We start from the raw sequence: 20,259 nt of genomic DNA, 5'->3' as shown, positions 1-20,259 counted from the left end.
AGGTTGATGTGAAAGTGGAAGAACCAGAGACGTCCAAGAACCCGACAAAGTCGTTTGTGATTCATTATATCGTCTGGAGGGGCACACAGCTTTTGGCCGTGATAATATGTATTAAATGATATAGATTTCTATGTATTATATGATATTATTTAGATATAGAGCTCCAGGACTGTAACGCAAGTGTTGTACACTTCCTTGTTATTTGGATAACCGTTCTGTCGGACTCTCGTCTCTGGTATTTCTACAACGAGACTCGTATTGGGGGTTATCTCAGCCAAGGTTGAGAATGAATTGGGGGGGAAGGAACTTTGGCTTTGACTCCCTCAAGAACACGAACCACGACATGGAGGAGAAAGGGATTGTTGGCGGCGAATGTCTCCAGCTTGAGACCCGCTGAGGGACCACCGCCGGAGGCGGAGGTGCCTAAGCACTGCCCGGCAACGATCCCTTTCTCCTCCTTGTCGTGGTTCAGTCTACTTCAAATTGATGAGGACGTTGAAGAACCAGGAACGTCGGAGAACCCAACGCGGTCGTTTGAGATTCATAATATCGGCTCACACATCTTTTGGCCGTTATAATATAATTTATATGATAGATATCTATGTAGGCTATATGATAATATTTTGATATAGAGCTCCAGGACTCCCGTGTGTTCTAGAATATTTACAGAACACGGCTAAAGGCTGTGTGCGCCTCGCCATTGCGATACATCCACTGTAAACAGAGCGAATGGTACCGTGGCTGCAAGCTGCTCAGGGCCACACCCCCACCCTCCTCCTTGACCCGCTCCTCCTCATTTGCATTATAGCTACAGACACCAAAACAGCGCATTTGGGGGAAGCTCAATGTGCGACTGGCTCGGAGTGGCTGTAACTCTGCACCACGGCTGAATTTCGGGAACGTCTTTGAATACTGCGTTAGTTGCCCACTAATACCTATATTAAAGAATACATAAAATAGCATGTCATGGGACCTTTAACAAACCGGGCACTCACGAGGAAAGCTGGAGGTTGTACTGATGTTGAATGTTACATTTCCTTTATCACAGTATTTTTTATTAATTTTGAATGGTACATTTTCTATGTTAAATCCCAAATAGATTGTTGAAATTTCTAAACGAAAGCCTTCTTCTCCTCCGGAAAAACATGAGCGCATTGCATTGTGGTATACGGAGTAACATGTAGGGAACGTCATATGTACACTCAAATTTCGAACACAGCTATAGATCCAACGTTACAGCTCAGTGAAGAAAAAACCCCGGCTTCAACAGCACGACACGATTAAAGAGTCTGGGTGAAATAATTTCAATAATATTTTATTCCATATAAAAGTCAATTGGAAGTACGAAACCAAGATAAGAGTTGACTGCGAGGAACTTTTGGGGGGGGGTTGAGTAAGATAGTTTCAAGGTGGCGACAACTCGTACAAATATGAAATCCCCGCACGGAGATGAACACTAAAGTTTTCGACACGGCGAGCCCTTACAGAGCAGCCATGACGTTTACATTTGGCAATTATTTTTCAAATTTCAAAGTTTGAAAAAATGACAACTTGGAATTTTTGTGGGCCGTCGGCGGTGGCTCGGGTTGTCAATTCTACATGGAATGTTTCCCAGGGGGGCGGGGCTAATCAGCGACAAAGAACCATTCAGAGGGGGTTAGCCTGATTCTGAGCGAGGGAAGGAGGGGGGGGATGTAAGAAGGAAGAGGAAGGGGGGGGGACAGCTCCTGGGACTGGAAGAAAGTCATCTCTGGGTCTCAGTCGGCCTCGTCTTCCTCAGATTCTGATTCTGAAACAGCGAAAGAACAGAAACACAAGTCGGCGTTAGTAATGCGCGTACGATAAGGGATCGATGATGGGTTTGATTATAAACTGTCTATGGCACTACATCAGAAACAGTCTCTCTCTCATGTGTTTCCAGAGAGATTCCCACTGTGTGTCATCACTTGTAGCCATTTGCCATTATTTTGAGCAGCGATTCGCCTCACATAAAACAAAGCATCAATATGTTAGAATACCGAGAGTTTATTAAAAAATTACTGTTTTCCAAGTCTGTGCCCTACCGGTAGATCCATGTTTCCAGGAAGTCCACACTTCGTGGAAACGAGGCGATTACCGGCTACCGTAAATAATATAATAGAGGCGGCAAAAAAAATATGTCAAGAGGGGAGTTAAGTTAAATTTGTGGGCGCCTCTATTATTTTATTTACAATAGCTAGTACTCAACTTGTGTGAACTTCCTGGAAACATTAACCTACCGGTAAGGCACAGACTTGGAAAAAAGTATTTTTCAAACTTTTTTCCAATAAACTCCCGGTACTCCAAGTTGTTGATGCTTTCTTTTATGTGTAGAGATCCTAGTCATGCAACTGTAGAGGTGTGGTGCTATTTTGACCAATATTAGTGATTAAAAAATATAGATTTGGAAGCGTTCACACTACCCCTAGCCAATAACATGGAAGCCATTTGGGCTGTAACATTTCTCAGTGCATTCGCGGGCAAGCTCTATATACTCCATGATTAATGAAAAGTGTCTGGAGGGCTTATTTTATGGGTCTTAATGCCGATAAAGACACTGGGTTCAATTTCCGCCGGAATAACACTTTAAACATATATGCATTTTAAAATCAGTTAAGTCACCTTATTGTGTACAGAAGGGTTAAGCAAGGTATTTCCATGGAATTATGACGAGGCATAATTCCACGGAACACCAACCAGGGTTTCAGTTTTCGCTCGTGCAAAACCCAAACGCTCGTCAGCCAGGTTCCGCTCACCTTCCTCTGCGTTCTTCAGCCACTCGACGAACTTCTTCATCTGCTCCAGGAACATGCCCTTTCCCTTGTTCTGTTGGCCTTCGCTGTACCACTTGAGGATGGCCTCCTCGCTCAACACGTCAGCTGAGAGCGACAAGACGGTAAAGAGTGTGAATAATGCCAGTCAGATGGTGGGAGTCAAGTTTGGTAGCCTTAAGGGCTGATTATTGTCCCACGTTCACGCAACGCAAGGGGGTTACGGACCACTTACGTCCTTGCGGACCCTCCTTGCGTCCACCGCAAGGGCCTGACGTGCGCCTCCCAAAAATTGTAACCTTCCGTCGGCTGCGATTGGTCCGCTTACTAAAACCTGACGAAGAACCATAAAGGTTCACGACTGTGTCGAAGCATCTGCGTGGTCATTGGGTTGCGTGAACGTGGGACCATAATCAGCCCTTTACTGAGTATTTTAAAGACAGTGCAGATTGTGAATGTGGCCAGTCAGATGTGGCAGTGAAGTTTGGTAGCCTTAGATTATTTTAACAAGCAGTTGTCCAAAGGGCTCATGTCATGCCAGGTGTGACATGATTGATTGTTGTGGAAGGAATGATTTAAAGTGACATGATGGGTTTATTATAAACCGTCGATGGCACTACATCAGAAACAGTCTCTCTCTCATGTGTTTCCAGAGAGATTCCCACTGTGTGTCATCACTTGTAGCCATTTGTCATTATTTTGAGCAGCGATTTGCCTCACATAAAACAAAGCATCAACATGTTTGAATACCGAGTTTATTTCCAGGTAGTCCACACTTCCTGGAAACAAGGCGATTACCGGCTACCGTAAATAATATAATAGAGGCGCCAAAAAAATATGTCAAGAGGGGAGTCAAGTTAAATTTGTTGGCGCCTCTATTATATTATTTACAATAGCTAGTAATCGACTTGTGTGAACTTCATGGAAACATGAACCTACCGGTAAGGCACGGACATGGAAACAGTATTTTTCAATAAACTCCCGGTACTCCAAGTTGTTGATGCTTTCTTTTATGTGGCCGTGTCCACCTAGATGTACGCCCGATAGATCAGTCCACCCGCCTAGCCAGTGGACTGTAGCAAACGTTGCTCATCCATCCTTCATATAGGACACGCCCACTTTTGATGTCGCTCAATCATTCCTTCCCTGTGCCAAACGGCTTGTACCAGCTAATCACACCCACACCTAAAGTTACCCAAAGGTAACATATTACACCAACAGGTGTGAGTGTGATCGGCCGTTACAAGCCGTTTTGAAAACCTGCCTCTAGTGACATCACAAGTGGGCGTGTCCCCCTAGATCTATGACAGATAAATGAACAAAGTTTGCTACGGTCTACTGGGTAGGCTGGTAGACTGATCTATCCAGCACACATGTGTCAACTTTAAGGATCAGCTCCCCCGAAAAAGGGTGCGAGTGTGGGTGAGTGATTGTGGGTGAGTGAGTGACGCACCTTTATAGAGGAGCACCACGATCTTCTGGAAGGCCTTCATGAAGTGGATGTTGTCGTAGCAGTACTCCTGGACCTTGACCAGCAGACTGATCTCCGACTGGCCCTGGGAGGTGAAGGCTTTCAGAAGGGGGCTGTATTGCTGCGGGAGAAGGGGAAAGAAAAATACATGAAAATCATAATCATTTTTGATAATGTTGAAATCAGGATTACTTTAACTGATGTTTGAGTTTGAAACCATTATGCATTTATTTCAGTTACACTTTGTAACTGAGAACTCTGAAATTTCCCCTTAAAAATACTAAATGTTCTGATAGAAAATAATGTAAAAATATTTATCCATAATAAAAGATTTAACACCAAGAAAAACTTGCTTCAATTACAGGGTTTATCCAGAAATTCTTAAGTTGAATTTACTACCTTTTAATACCATTTTTAATACCTTCACCATATTTTTTAATACCAGCACGACTTCAAGAGAGAGACCATAGGAGTTGGATTAGTCAAGATGTCCCAACGGGACTTGGTCCCTAGTTTTTAATCAATATGTCACAAAGTAGACATAGACAGAGTTTCAGAGAGGGAGAGTTTTTGTGTCCAGTGTTGAAGTCAAGTTACAAATACCTCGTTAATATTGTTATTAAAGTGTTAAGGTTTTGCATGAAATAGTACCGCGTAGTACTGTGGTACACACAACACTAGCCGCGTTAACATGGACACTTCTGATCCAATTCGATTTCTAATTGCATGATAGGAATAGATCTATTCCTATCATGCAATCCGAATGTACTGTATATAGGCCTATGGCATTTACAAAAGTGGTAAGCTTACGTTCGTATATCTCTCGCACACAACCGTTGTGCTGGTCTGGACTTATATGATATATGTAAGGGATAATGTTATAGTACAGAACGCCGGTCATTATCGGGTAAATAAGCCCAGACAGGGCGAACCGGACCGCGATGCGAAGCGGTGGTGTCTTGCTTCGCCCCGAAGGGTATTCTTTTCGATAATGAACGGCGACGTTCTATACATTATTACACGGCTCCTTGCCAAAAGAGTAGAGAAATAGTCCACCTGAGACGTTGACTTCGCTTAGAAACCAGACACGCTGGGGTTGATAAGTTACCAGACTTACGGAGTGAGAAGTAAGACATGAATCGGGCAGAAAATCCACTTTGCTTGACAGTGGTCAAGTTCGGTATGCATAAAAGTACCGACTGACCAATTGCAACATACAGCAGCTGCTGATACCATCTCTCCAAGTTAAAAAGTAGCCGAACCCCCCCCAAACCAATCGGAATATACATGTCGACTATAGCGGACTACACCACTTCTTCTATTCCGCATGGAATTGTATTCCGATCAGAGAATTGTATTCCGATTGAGCCGTGTATATAATATTTTTTTATTCCGATTGAGCTGTTCTTCCACTTCTAATCGGATCAGAAGTGTCCATGTAAACGCGGCTGTCTACCGGTCACACCGGTCTCACGGTAACTTCAAAATCCATACCGTAGCGCAAATTCACACCAGTGTACTTTCTATAGAGGGATTATCAGTCTACGTCGCTCCCCGCTCTACAAGCATATGCAGAAAGAGACGAGAGCCGCAATCATGTCTTGTTGTGCGGTTGGTTGCACAAACCGTTTTAATAAGACTGATTATCCCATTTATTCCACTTCTTGCTTGCCAACATAAAACAATTCAAATACTTCACTGATCATGCTTCTTCTTAATCGTATTGCATGCTTATTAAATGTATACTCTGTTTGAGTTAATCTCCCTCAAAAAGTAGTCCCCTTTAATTACAATCGATCAAACAGGTTTTTGACACCTCGAAGGGCATTATCCCGCTTATACCGGTCACTTGCCAAAGAAAAGGAATTAAGATCATTCATTTATATTTTCATGCGTTTTACAATCCAAATATAAAGTTTTTCACATAAATAGGACGGACCTTAGCTACGACTTGGGAGGTATTTTAGTCAGCTGAGCTAGAGAGCTAACGTTATATTTATAATTCGAAATTCGTCCCAGCCTTTATAGCACAGATATAGGGTCTGTAGCATATAACCGCGTTTTCTGATTACAGTTTAATGTAACAGTAAGCTGACAACATTGCTAATTAACACCGCAACTGCAAATTAACCACACGGAGATAACCGTGGCAACCGGTCAAACAAATGTTCTTTTTGCGATCATTCTTTAAAGATCGATTCCTCAAGCCAGAGGTCCGAAAATTAGCATTTCCCCATTTTTCAAATGACTTTGAACTAACAGAAGCGAACTCGCGAAGTGGGTATAAACCACCTGACGTCTCCGCCCGTTGCAGCAGTGTGAACCGCCAGTTTTAGAACGTCGCAGCCCGTCTCGTCGCAAGGAGTCGCAAGGAGTTGAGAGGCGAATCTTTGGTCTGAACTGGGCCTCGCCAGCCGGGTCTATCCAGTTTGTTTTAGCGCACGCACCACGTGACATCATTGATATCTCTCAGGTCCTACTCGCAACATAAAAATAAATCCTCGCAAGTTTTAGAAATTGCGTGGATTTGCACTGCACGTAAATAACACCAATGGAAAAACTCATAGGCCTTGTTGGAAATGTAATACCTCGTCAGATGACGTTTATTACTTCATAATACTTTTGAATGGCCTTCATTTGGGCTAATTTCATTTACTACCTTTAACAACCCCGCGGAAACCCTGAATTAGAATTCTTTGACTGAGCAGTGGAGTCTAGCCAACAGTGCAGAGACGTCAGTCACGGCCCGGCCTGCTCTGTCTCTCATGGGCTAGTACACGGGGATTAGGACGAGACGTAGAGCTTTAGAACCTTACAGGTGTGCCACAACCAGGTGCCTTAACACGACACAGGGGCCCCAGCCAGGCCCCTTAACACGGGGGCGCCCCAGCCAGGCCCCTTAACACGGGGGGCCCCAGCCAGGCCCCTTAACACGGGGGGCCCCAGCCAGGCCCCTTAACACGGGGGGCCCCAGCCAGGCCCCTTAACACGGGGGCCCCAGCCAGGCCCCTTAACACAGGGGCCCCAGCCAGGCCCCTTAACACGGGGGCCCCATCCAGGCCCCTTAACACGGGGGCCCCAGCCAGGCCCCTTAACACGGGGGACCCCAGTCACCAGAACCACAACCAGGGCCACGGACCTGGTCCTCATGGACACCTCAAAGCGCGGCAGCTACCTTCAAGTGTTTGATGGCTTGTTCTGTGACCAGCTCCTCCTTCTTGTTCCACTCCACACAGCTCATCAAGCTGCTCCAGATGATGCTGATCATGGCCTGCTCCGAGAGGCCCGCCTTCTTCATCTCCTCTCGGGTGTAGGTGATGATCTACGGTGGGGGGGAAGATAAATATGCTAATTAACTCAACAAAATCCCGCCATCCGAATACATTTTCATCCGTTGAAACATGGTCATCGCTTATTTCCGGTACTTCGGGCTCAGTGACGGCAAGTCTAACTGGCAACGAAAAAAAATTAGTTTTCCAGTGGTTTCACTGGAAACGCAACCCTACGAAGAGATCGGAATCCGGCTCAAATCTGCCACGATTTCAAAAAGATCAGAAAGGGCCAGACGCATTCCTAGTACGGGCGCCTCAGCCACACACCAGGACGATCGGATTCAAGCACTGATGTATAAAAAAAACAAAATGGGCACTGGCCCGTTCTCCTTGGGCCGCACCTCTCTCTGGGGGTCCCCGCGGGCCATCTGCTCATGGAGCTCCTTCTGCAGCTCCTTGCGGGCGCCGATCGACAGCTGGTTGCGGGCAAAGTCGGCCAGCTCCTTGAGGCCGGCGTCGGTGAAGTACTTGGAGAATTGCTCCGGGCTGCGCTTGTTGGCCGGGAATAGTTCCTAGGGTTAAAAAAATAAAGTTAAGGGCTTTACGAATTGACGCCATAAATTGTATTCATAAATCCCCTCTAAACAAGCTACATAAAAGGTGCTCCAACTAGGGCTGTGAAATTTATAACATTTTCATCTTTGAGTATTGGGTCGAACAATCTCCAAACTGAAGTAATCGAGTAGAAACTATAATTATAATTTTTTTCATTTCATATTATTTTGAATATTTATGAGAACAGCTGGATACATATTTGTACATTATTTTCCATTTTAACATTTTGTAATTTTTTTCTGGGTGAAATTTCTAAATCCTCAGTTACGAAGTGGAGAGAATTGCCGAATAAACGCATTGTTTTCAAACCCCGAAAATAATCTTGGTTTCAATAACGATCAAAACAATCGTGACACACACACACACACACAAACACACACACACACACTATCTTGTGGTCGTGTCCTCTTGTGCCAAGTGGCGGCAATCGCACGCTTTAAAGACGCGCTAGTCAATCACTTTAGACACAACTCGACACTGGCCAATCAAAAGGCTCAGACATCTGCGGCACATCCTACCATGAGGCGGTTGTCCATGCCCACTTTGCGGAGAGAGCAGGCCACACAGTTGATATCCTTCTCGTAGATCCAGGACTTGAACAGCTTGACAGCGAAGGCAGCGGACACTCCTGGAGACCCACAACATCCACACAAAAAACAGTCAATTCTCGAGCAAAAACCTAACCCCTACGCATCGGGGGCGACCTCGTGTACAAAAAACTCGGGTATAAAACCTACGGGGATTGCAGAATGGGAATTGGGGATTGCAGAATGTGCAAACGTAGCAGGCGGATATGGATGTCCTTGTCCTACAGGCTGCAGCCTGAAATTATTGCCTAAAGATCGCGTATCAGGTTTTGTTTGCATTTGGTGGAATTATCAGAATAGGGTTAGATGCCAGTTTTGTTAAAAAATACCCCTTATTATTCACACTGTTCACTTCTGCAAAGAAACAATTTAGGCGTATTTCAAAAACAGTCTGATTTGCATCAGGTGGCTTCAGGCCTCCTCCCGGGTAGTCCAGTGTTTAAAGGGATCATGTCCCGCCAACAGGTGTGGGTGGGATTAGCTGGTACAAGCCGTATGAAAACCAAACCTTCCTTCTCTGTGCCATAGTGACATCACAAGTGGGTGTGTCCACCTAGATGCATGACGGATAGATGAGCAATGTTTGCTCTGGTCCACTGGGCTGGCTGGTCACCTGATCTATCCAGCACACATCTAGGAGGACACGCCCACTTGTGATGTCACAGGGATGGAATGATTTTTTTTGTACCAGCTAATCACACCCACACCTGGAGGCATGACATGAGCCCTTTAAATAAATCTTTGAGTGGAGAACCACATCTTTGGAAATGAGAAAGGTTTGGGGCTCCGGCACTCGCCTTCTTTGACGAGGTTCTCGTTGTAAAGGCTGTTGAGGATGGAGGCAGATATGTTGCCGTTGGCCAGCAGGATTCCCGCCAGCATGGCGAGCTTGTTGCGCTCAGACTCGTCGAAGCCCTTGAGAAACAGCAGCAACTGTTGCGAACACACACACACGTGTTAAAACAGAGTATTGCAGAATGTGCAAAATTTCCATAATTTGGCTGCAATAGATAAAGCAATATCAAAATGACAGTTATTCAAAACTGAGCATTGAGGAATCGTCCATAATTTGGCTGAAATAATATAAAAATTTGGCACACTTTATCGTCGCTCCTTGCGACTCAACAGAGCAGCTGAACGATTCGACTGCATTGCAGGCGTTAGCAAAGTACAAACTAAACAAGGGGGTTCCAACTACAGCGCTGCCAGAGAGTTTATTAGCAGACTGAGACACATGGACTAAGTCTGTGCAATTAATCAGAAATAATAGCAAAAGTTGGCCTGATTATTGTACTAACCTAAATTATTAAATAATTGTAAAATTACAGACGAGTAGGCATAAATACGTACACAAGTCAGTTTTCAACCAAAAAATGTAACCCTAACTAAACTCGCTCAGGGACACCTCAACACTCAGCTGGGAGGAGCCGGGGATCGAACTAGCAACCTTGCGGTTACCAGCCAACCTGCTCTACCTCCTGAGCGACTGCCTCTTGGGTTCTTACATGCTCCGCGCAGAACCCGGCCCCTCACCTTTTTGATCTCCTCCTCAAACCCCTTTTCCAGGTATTTGTATCGCCGGATCAGCTTGTTAAAAACCTGTCGGGGTGGAGGGGGGAGAAGAAAGTAAGTAAACATGAATATTTACGGCACTTTAAAATACAGTATTCACTGGCCAAAGTGCCGTACATGGTGCAGAAAAGGCATAACGCAACTTTATATACCTACAGTATATACTAGGGCTCTCAATCCTCCCCTCAAATCATATTCGAATTTCTAATGCTTCTTATGTTGAATATTCGAATAATATTCGAATATTTAAATGTTTTTTTTATTTTATTTTTTTATATCATTATATACACCGATACCATCTTATTATTAGGCACACGTCCCGCGTCCACTAGAGGGTGCGTCAACCAAATCTGTTATGTAACATTTGCAACAAGTTTTACCAAATCAATACAAAACTTATATAAATAGGTAAGATATAACGCCAGAAATATTCAAGCAATGATGTTTAATGAAGAAGCTCGGCAACATTCTCGGCAGTGTGGCTTTTTTTTAATTCTGTCGTTTGGAGAACGATATCCTTCATTTCCCAGTCCTTGTTTATGAAATGTGCCGTGACCGTCACATATGAGTCCGTGGCCACTGATGTCCATCCATCTGTGGTTAGGGCGATCGATTGTCCACTAATAATTTCACGGATGTTTTCTTTAGTGGTATCATACAGCTTTACAATTCTGATGGTAATTGTCCCACGAGAGGGAACGTGTACCGTGGCTCAATCTCGCGGATGAACTCCTTAAACCCGTCCCCCTGCGAGATGTTAACTGGCCTCGTATCTTTGCAGATAAACATAGTCAGCTTTTTCGTTATTGTCTCTTGCCGCCAAGCTGGCAGACAACGAGATGAGGAGGGAGGCAAAAACGATGTTATTCCTGGCTGTTTTGACCGTGGCTCTTCCTCAGCCGCTAACTGTTCTGCGTACTCCGAGTAATGCACTGAATGGAGGTGTGCGCTCATGTTGCTCGTAGTCGAGTGGTACTTTAACGATTTACAGCATAATTTGCAAATGACGGTTTCTCTGGATATAATCTTCCCGTTTCTCGATGGAAATCCAAAAATTAAAGTTATGCTTTCCAGCTCTGTTTCTGCTCGTGAAAAAAAAAAAAAAAAAAAAGTTTGAACGTTAGTTGCCGCACTCGAATGTTCTCCTATTTTAAAAATTCGAATTATATTCGAATAGCGAAGTTCGTTTTGACAGCCCTAGTATATACACACACATTGAAGTTGATTTAAAAAGGTCGGTACATGAAAACATAACATGTCATAAAGGGGGAGGAAAGGCCAGGCGGTAGAGTGCGTTTTGAGCCTATATTTAAAACTGGTGAGGCGTATAAGTTTTATCTGATGAAGGCGGCGGTTCGTTATAAGCGAGCAGTTTTGATAGCGATACTCAAGTGTCTGTACTGCCGCCCGATGTCAGCACCGTACCCAAAAAAGATCCATCTCCTGGGTCCATCTGAACATCGGCCAGTCCCAATGCATTGTTCGCCGTTCCGACTTTTAAATCCCGCCAGCCAACGAGTTAGGGCTGAACGATTAATCGAAACCTCGATGCAATAGAATGCGATTCACAAATCGCATCTGCTTTTTGTGATTTGTCGGTTAGATTCACATTTATTTTACAGCAAAACTAACGATGTAATAATATCTATTCATTCACCAAGTCTTCTCAACACATAGGCCTGGCCTAAAGGAAAGATCAGGTTATATTTTGACTGCTTCCAATGTTGCGTGGATGAATAAACGTCCTGTGTATTATTATTTTTTGATTTTGAATTACAATTACCGCTTTTATCCAAAGCAACTCACGGTTAATACACACTAGGGATGGGCAAAATGATTCTTTTCCGGGAACTAGTTCTTTCAGTTCGGTTCACTATAACGATTCGTTTATTTGATTGGTTCTTTTTGATTCGTTCGTTACGTAAGAGTACGTCATTTGGTGTCTGTAGGGGGATATACGAGTGGCCCCACGTCGAATGGTATGACCCAAGATACGTCAGACAGAGAAAGCGTGCATATTCGACGGTACCGCCTTGTCATTTGTTTACCCAGGTGCCATTGCAACACCATTAGTACCTCTCATTGGCTGAATCTTTGAGAACGTTGTAGACTCAATCAATATAAGTCTACGACGAAGCTCTGTTCGTTTGTATATTTTATTTATGTGACCATATTTTTGGTTTATGTTAAAAAAAAAAAAAAGAATAAAAGAACCAGTTCTTCTTGTTTTGGGGAACCAGTTCTTGTCGTTCGGGATTCGTTCGTTGTAACGAATCGGTCGCGACTGACTCATCCCTAATACACACCCTTGATTGACACCATAAGGTGTACCTTTTTAAGTTATAGTGTACCTGTTAAAGTTATTTTTTGTCACCTGCCTAGAGACAGCAGATAAATAGCATTTTTTTATACTAATTCTGGCATATTTACATGGTGTTTTACAAACAATGTTCATAAATATGCATGGGCCCTATCAAATAAGCCAATAAAAATAATAATCACAATTAGATTATTCCCCCAAATCGATAGATAGAGATATCTATCCGTCCATCTAGTTGGATCCTTTACAGGGAATGACAGACAAAAAATAACTAGGTCCTGAAACGTGGCAGTGCCTACCTGAGCGTAGGCCTGCATGGTCTCCAGGTCCTCGTTGGCCGTGAAGAGGCAGAACTCTGTGCGGGTCATGTCGTCGGACAGAGTCCCGCCCGGGGCTGTGGTAGGAGGAGGAGGCGGATTCAAGAGTCAAGTACTACATTATTGCCATACAACCAGGGCTGAAGGATTAAATCGAATTCAAATCGAAACCGCGATGCAATAGTGTGATATGCAAATTGCAAAGGCTGCGATTGATGGTGTTTCTTCACCGTTACTGACCGGAGATCAGTAACGGTCTTTTGTCTTGTTTTGTTTTGTTTTTGTTTTATTTATTTCTTATTGCTTATGTTTATTTATTTATCTATTTATTTTTTTTCACAATGTCTTTTTTTTTCTTTTTTTTTTTTAAATGTATGATGACTATATGCTATGTAAGGTGACCTTGGGTGTCTTGAAAGGCGCCTCTAAATTAAATGTATTATTATTATTTATTATTACCTAGATTTGTGCTGGATAGATCAGTCTACCAGGCTACCCAATGGACCGTAGCAAACATTGCCCATCTATCCGTCATACATCTCGGTGGACACTCACTCGTGATGTCAGAAGAGGCAGGTTTGCAAAACGAGCTGTCACGGCTAATCACACTCACACCTGGTGGTATAATATGTCAACTTTAAATAAAGATGTTATGATATCAATTCATCAACACATCGGGTTTTAGGGTTAGTCAAAGAGGTGAGGACTGTTTTGAGGTGCAGTATCAGAGAGGGGGCCGAACGGATGTCAAGTGGTAGGTTATTCCATAGGGTAGGGGCCGTTGCACAGAAGGCCCCGTATCACCATAAGATCTTAGTCTGGTTAGGGGAATGGAGAGCACTGTGAGCACGGAGCGCAGGGTGACTTGGAGTAGGGGTGGAGGAGATCGCTGATGTACATGGGGGGCCAGTGATTTGTGTGTAAGGAGGATCGTGCGTGTGATGCGTTGTTTGACAGGCAGCCAGTGGAGATCCATCCAGTATCCTACCAGGGCTCCCACTTGATACAACAGATACAGCAGATGAAAAGGAAATGCCTACATACAAAACATAGCCTATTTAAACGTAGTTGTCGGAGCAGGTTAAATGCAAGAGGTCTGGTTAAAGGGACCGGCGCTTATGGGTGCAAGTGTTGTGCAAATTGGCATAGGGGCCAATAAATAAATGCATAGTAAAGATACACAGTAGCCTTGTGAAAAGAGGAGACGGACAGGGGAATGCTCTTGTCAGGCCTCCGGATTCAGCACAGCCACCTTCGCCGTTGTCGTCTATGCTACGTTTGATACGGATTACTGGTGACCATCAAGTTTGGGAGCGCTGTCATGGCTCAGAGCGGGGGAAATACCCATAATGCACTCTTATCCAACTGGGGCCCCATAAAAGGCACCCGGTGGTCCTAACTGGGGCCCCGGTAAGAGACCTGTTGGTTCTAACTGGGTCCCCCCATAAAGGGACTTGGCTGTTCTACTTGGAGCCCCGTCTCAGGAGCCCTGGTGGTCCTAGCTTGGGCCCCGTCTCAAGAGACCTGGTGGTCCTAACTGGGGCCCCGTCTCAAGAGACCTGGTGGTCCTAACTGGGGCCTCGTTGGTCCTAACTGGGGCCTCTGGCAGTTCTACTTGGGGGACCCGTCTTAAAAGAGTTGGTGGTTCTAACTGGGGCCCCCGTAAAAGGGTCCTGGCTGTTCTAAATGGGGCCCCTATGGAAAATAATGTACAAATATAATGTACAAATGTTCATCCAGCTGTTCACAGAACAGCTGGATGAATATTTATACATTATATTTGTACATTATATACCCCTTAAATAATACATTATATTATTTAAGGGGGAAATTTCAAAGTTCTCATGCAGTCAGATTTTTTTTGTGGAGATAAAATGCATCACGTTTTCTAACTTCGAAAAATAAGTCATTTAAACAATCAGGATTTCAACATTGCCCACAATAATCGTGACGATGAAGATTTTCATCCCATAAATCGAGCAGTGTCTATGCGAACCATGCCTCCAGCTCCACTCACCCAACATGCCGCCAGCCACCAGGATGTCAAACAGGGTCTCGGCATAGCGTCGGTAGTCGAGTTTGGCCCCAGAGGCGTCCAGGAACTTGGCGACCGCTTCCAAATCTGAGCCAGTTTGGTTCAAGCCTTGTACGATACTTTCTTGGAATTGAGTAGGGTCAAATCTCTCCTTTTCATCTGGAGGAGGACAAGATTAGTCAAATTCAAACCGACACCGTGATGTAATGAACCGCGATTTGCAAAGTGCAGGGGCTGCGATTAAAAAAAGAAGAATAAAATAGGGATCAGTAAGATTCACATTTCTTTTTCTTTTGCAATTACGGTTAAATAACGATGACAAGAGAGCATGAATAGTCGAATTTCAAAACGACAACATGATGTAATGGACCACGATTTGCAAATCACAAGGGCTGTGATTAAAAATATATGAAAAAATTATATTGTGTGATTTGTTATTGACTGGAAATTAGTAAGACTTGTATACTTTACTTTTACAATTCAATAGTTGAATAATGATGATGACAAGACAAATGATAAAATTTGGCTGTGATAAAAAAAAGATTTGTATTTCTTTTACAATTCAATAGTTAAATAAAGATGTTCTAATATCAATCCATCAACACATAATACATTTAATTTAGAGGCGCCTTTCAAGGCACACAAGGTCACCTTACAGAGCATAAAGTCATCATAAATCGTTTAAAAACAAGACATTGTGGAAAAACATTAATAAATAAATAAATAAAACAAAAACAAGACAAAACAAACAAACAATCAAGACAGTGATCAGTTAGACGTGTGCGAGTTTGAACAGGTGAGAGAGGTTGTAATGGTGTCTGACTGTTTTATGTGTGGGGGGAGGGAGTTCCAGAGCCTGGGTGCTGAACAGCTGAATGACCGGGCACCCATTGTAATGAGTCATGATTTGGGGATACATAGTAGTCCAGCAGAGGTTGAGCGGGACTAATACATAGGCCTGGCCTAAAGGAAAACGCAGTTTATTCGTTGACTGCTTCCAATGTTGTGTTGTTCATACTACAGAATGATTGATGCTTGTTGAATGAATTATAAAGAACATAAAAGGAACTTTAAAAAAAAAAATAATAATAAGTTGAATACTACATCGAAATAAATCACAATACGATTATTTCCCCAAGTGGTTCAGCCCTACAAGACGCGGAGGCCGCGTCCAGACTAACCCGGGTAAATCTACAAACTAATAAATATTTATCCATTTAGCCCTTCCGTCCACACTAAAGCGGCAAATTCCGACACTGAAAACGATGCTTTTCAAATACGATGGCTCAGATGGATAAATGTGAAAACGCTGGGTTCACGTTGTAGCATGGTCAGGTTAGACGGAGGCTTTCTGGAACAATGACGTTTGGTTCCCATGACACTGCCATGACGCTGCCGCAAACTTGCGCTCGAGACCGAGACGCTCACCAAAAAATGCCAGGGGAAATGGAAATGATGATTTCTCTGTACAATGTGCTTTTGTATCACCAGTTACAACTTGACATATTGTCTCAAACATATTCGTTAGCCCAACGCCGAAAGCGAGCGCTGTACTTGCTGTGCTTAAGCGATGGGAGAAAAGACTCTGGTTCAAACCGTTCTTGGAGCGCAGTTTCTTAAAAAATTTTTTTAAAAAAATCGCCTTTGTACTTTTGGTTTGAGTCATATTTTTGCTTGCGAGTGAAAATGATTTGCCAGCTGATCCACTGCAATTATCAGCTGATCAGCAGTTCAAACCTGCTCCAGTACGGTTTGAACTGGCGTCTTCACGTTTTTTCCCCATAGCTTAGGCGTAGCAAGTACAGCGCTCGCCTTCGGCGTTGGACTAACGAATATGTTTGAGACAATATGTCGAGTTCTAACTGGAGATACAAAAGTACTTTGTACAGAGAAATCATCATTTCCATTCCACCTGCCATTTTTTGATGAGCGTCTCGGTCTCGAGCGCAAGCTTGTGGCAGCGCATTGACATGGCAACCAAACATCATCGTTTCTGAAAGCCTCCGTCCACCTTGACCACACTACAACTGGAACCCAGCGTTGTCACAATTATCCACATCAGTGATCGTTTTTGAAAAGCATCGATTTTAGTGTCGGAATTCACCGTTTTAGGCCCCGTTTACACAAAGGGAAAACGCAGATATTTCCAAGCGGTTTGGCCTCTCATTTATACGAAAACCCAGTTTTTAATCACAAAAAAAGATTTTTATAAACTCCGGCACAAATCTCCAAAGTGGAGATTTGTGATAATGCCAGTTATGTGTTATGTCAACTGGGAGAAACTTGGTTTCGGTTCTCAAGCGTCACATTATGCGCCAGTAAATGCTTAACGTCATGTGAGCGCCCGCTGTCTGAACACGAATCAAGTTCCCGCCATATCGGGTGATTATTTGTTTATCAACACGGCGGATGCGCGCGCAGAATGATTGCAAAAATAAAATTTGTTCGACCACTTGCCATGGTAAACTGTGTGGTTAATTTGCAGTTGCAGTGTTAATTAGCGATGTCGTCAGCTTACTGTTACATTAAACTGTAATCAGAAAACGCGGTTATATGCTTTAGACCCTATAGTATCTGTGGTATATAAAGGCTGGGACGAATTTCCAATTATAATTATAATGTATGCACACTTTATGTTGGAAGTATAGATGGTCGCGATTCCTATTGAAACGAATGCGGTGATTATTCTTCAAAACGAGAGCCGGTAAATTGTGCGGGTTGATGTAAATGACGATGTTCAAAACGATGTCGTGTGCACAATGTTATATTTGAAAACGGATGGGGGGGGGGGGGGGGGGGGGGGGGGGGGGGGGGAATATTTGTTTCTCTAAACACCCTGCTACGTATAAACGTGGCCTCAGTGTGGACAGAAGGGCTAAACGGATACATATTTATGCGTTTGTAGATTTATCCGGGTAAGAGTGGACAGGGCTTTAGAAAGTATTGTGCAAGACAAAAATAATAATAAATATAAAAACACAACCAACCTCTTTTCCTAGTTTTGAAGCGCTGGCCGGTAAGCGTTGGCTTTTGCTGCTTTTGATTATTCATAAAAGACACCCTGAGAAAACACACAACAAAACCAAGAATACACCGAAATTAGTCCAATACACACAAGCAGTTAGAAGTTAGTGAAAACATTAAGCATCAAGTCCACCAAGTGGACGCGCATCGTTAATTTCCCTCCAATAAATGGAATGTAAAAAAAAAAAAGACATGACATCATGCCTTTCTGATATATAGGATGAGGTTCAACAAAGTCAGGAATATTACGAATACTGGCAAGGCAGGATCATCACATTACGTATACAATGTCTGGAATATTACGAATACAGGCAGGGCAGTAGAATAATGAATCCTGTTTACAAAGTCAGGATTATATTACCAATATAATCCTAGTAAAGACCTTCATGTATTCTGTATACAAAGTCAGGAATATTACCAATACATATCCTGTATACAAAGTCAGGACCACGAACTCAACACCCGGATGTACCTAGTCGCCACATCTACACAAGTTGACGCAGTGACTAGTTAACGCAACGCAGTAACAACACAACTATAACGTCACGAGGGTGCTGTTCAAATAAACATCTTGCTCTCTTTTCTTTGGTGGCAACCGGCTCAATGAAAAGGAAAGGCTACTTCCAACAGCTAATGGCTAGGCTATAAGGCTACTGCTAACGGCTAGTCCACAGCACAGCCTTAATGGGGGGGGGGGGTCATGCTAGGTGTGGAAATACGATTTGGTTGCATTTTCCAGGCAGATGCATGAACGCAAGGGTGGAATTCGTTTAATATATAAAAAGAAAGAGCCAGTGTACAAACAGCAGACAACACATCGCCAACGGTGGTGCTCCGCCAGCAGCCCGGCCATGCGCCTTGTTAGCCGGGCCTGCTAACACCAGCTAGGGGCATCACACATACTGGCCGTTGTAGCGGGAGATGCTCATGAGTTGTAATGTTACTCCGGTCTACCGCGAAGCTACTTCCGCTCACTTGACTCATTCGAGCTGTGAAATACATCTTAAATGTCCCAAGCAGTTAGTAAAAGCAACTGAAGGGACAATTTGGTACAACAACGCTAAGCAGGCTTATTGTTAATGGTTTTCGTGACACCAATTGTCCCTCAAATGAAATACAAACTGTCTGGACTCCCGCAGCTAAACCCTTGCAACTGAAAGTCCCGCCCCATCTCCGGTTAAACGCTCATTTGATGCAACCCGCTCCCGGCGTTCCCTCTCCGAGGAGAAAGGGGTTATCCAAGACCAAAGCTCAGGGGAAGTATGCCCACAACGGCGAACAACCCTTTATACCGAGAAAAATGGAAAAACTGGGAGACTCATAGTCCACAAAACACCACAGATGTAAAATCCATAAACATACCGAAAATAATGCTGATAAAAAACGGTTGTGAAGTAGGGAATATGAAAAACACGGTCCGGGTAATGTGATCTGTCCAGGCCCTGAGAGAAAGACCTGCCGGATAGTAAGACGATGACCCTTTTTGTAGTCCGTGTTGCCAGATTGGGCCAGATTTCCTGCCCAATCTGGCAACTCTGGCTGGAACGAGTAATTTGGCCCAATCTGGCAACACTATTTATAGCGCTCTGGGAGCAAGTAAACGGAGGTGGTGTTCACCAGCGCCACATATTGGTCTGGAGTATGAGACATACTCCTTTCAGATTGTTTCCGAATAATCTATTGGAATCATTCTTCGATCTATTTGTGTTAGATAAATTAATGGAACCAATAATTATCAAAACCATACTACAATGATGATATAACTCGGACAGTATTGTTGTGAATAAAGCATGATATATTTCCCCCTGTAGTCACTGCAGGTTAAATGCTAAGGCGTTAAAGGGGTAGTTCGGAATTTTGGACATAGGGCCTGATTCCCAAGTGAGCATTGGTATTCTATATCACTGGAGACAGTTTTCAACACATTCCATTCAGTCCTTCTAGTTGCAGAGTTCGCTCGTGCTAGGCTAGCGCACGGCAACGGGTAATGCTAGCCTCCTATTAAAAACAGTCTTACCCACTCCACAGTACACCCGAGGTAAATCAATTATAACGCCAGACTATAGATTTAAAATTCTGTGTTGATAGAATAATGTTGGAAATAAAACTAACCTTGCATCGCATGAATCATCGAGGGACTACTTTCTCAGCAGAAGCGGAATTTTAGGCCCTTTCCCATTGCTTTGCTCTAAAGAAAATCTCAGCCCTAGCCCTCGCTGTTGCGCGTGCACGCACCGTGGAGCAATGTCCCAATACC

The 20,259-nt window shown here is 43.7% G+C and overlaps 1 protein-coding gene across 1 annotated transcript; it reads right to left on the bottom strand.

Moving 5' to 3' along the window:
- Positions 1-1,299: 1,299 nt before the first annotated feature.
- Positions 1,300-19,480, bottom strand: LOC130385556 (eIF5-mimic protein 2-A-like). The gene is made up of 12 exons (XM_056594088.1): positions 19,365-19,480; positions 17,966-18,039; positions 14,961-15,137; positions 12,926-13,020; positions 10,268-10,333; positions 9,532-9,667; positions 8,666-8,775; positions 7,934-8,104; positions 7,436-7,582; positions 4,243-4,381; positions 2,775-2,897; positions 1,300-1,789 (listed from the first exon to the last, which is right to left on the bottom strand). Exons 2-12 carry the CDS (start codon positions 18,027-18,029, stop codon positions 1,758-1,760), a joined length of 1,260 nt encoding a protein of 419 aa, XP_056450063.1. The 5' UTR covers positions 18,030-18,039; positions 19,365-19,480; the 3' UTR covers positions 1,300-1,757.
- Between the last annotated feature and the right edge of the window lie 779 nt (positions 19,481-20,259).

This window comes from Gadus chalcogrammus, chromosome 7 (assembly GCF_026213295.1).
Source record: "Gadus chalcogrammus isolate NIFS_2021 chromosome 7, NIFS_Gcha_1.0, whole genome shotgun sequence".
In the NCBI taxonomy this organism is placed as follows: Eukaryota; Metazoa; Chordata; class Actinopteri; order Gadiformes; family Gadidae; genus Gadus; species Gadus chalcogrammus.
The sequence above is the reverse complement of the archived record's forward strand: the minus strand, read 5'-3'. Positions and strand labels throughout refer to the sequence as shown.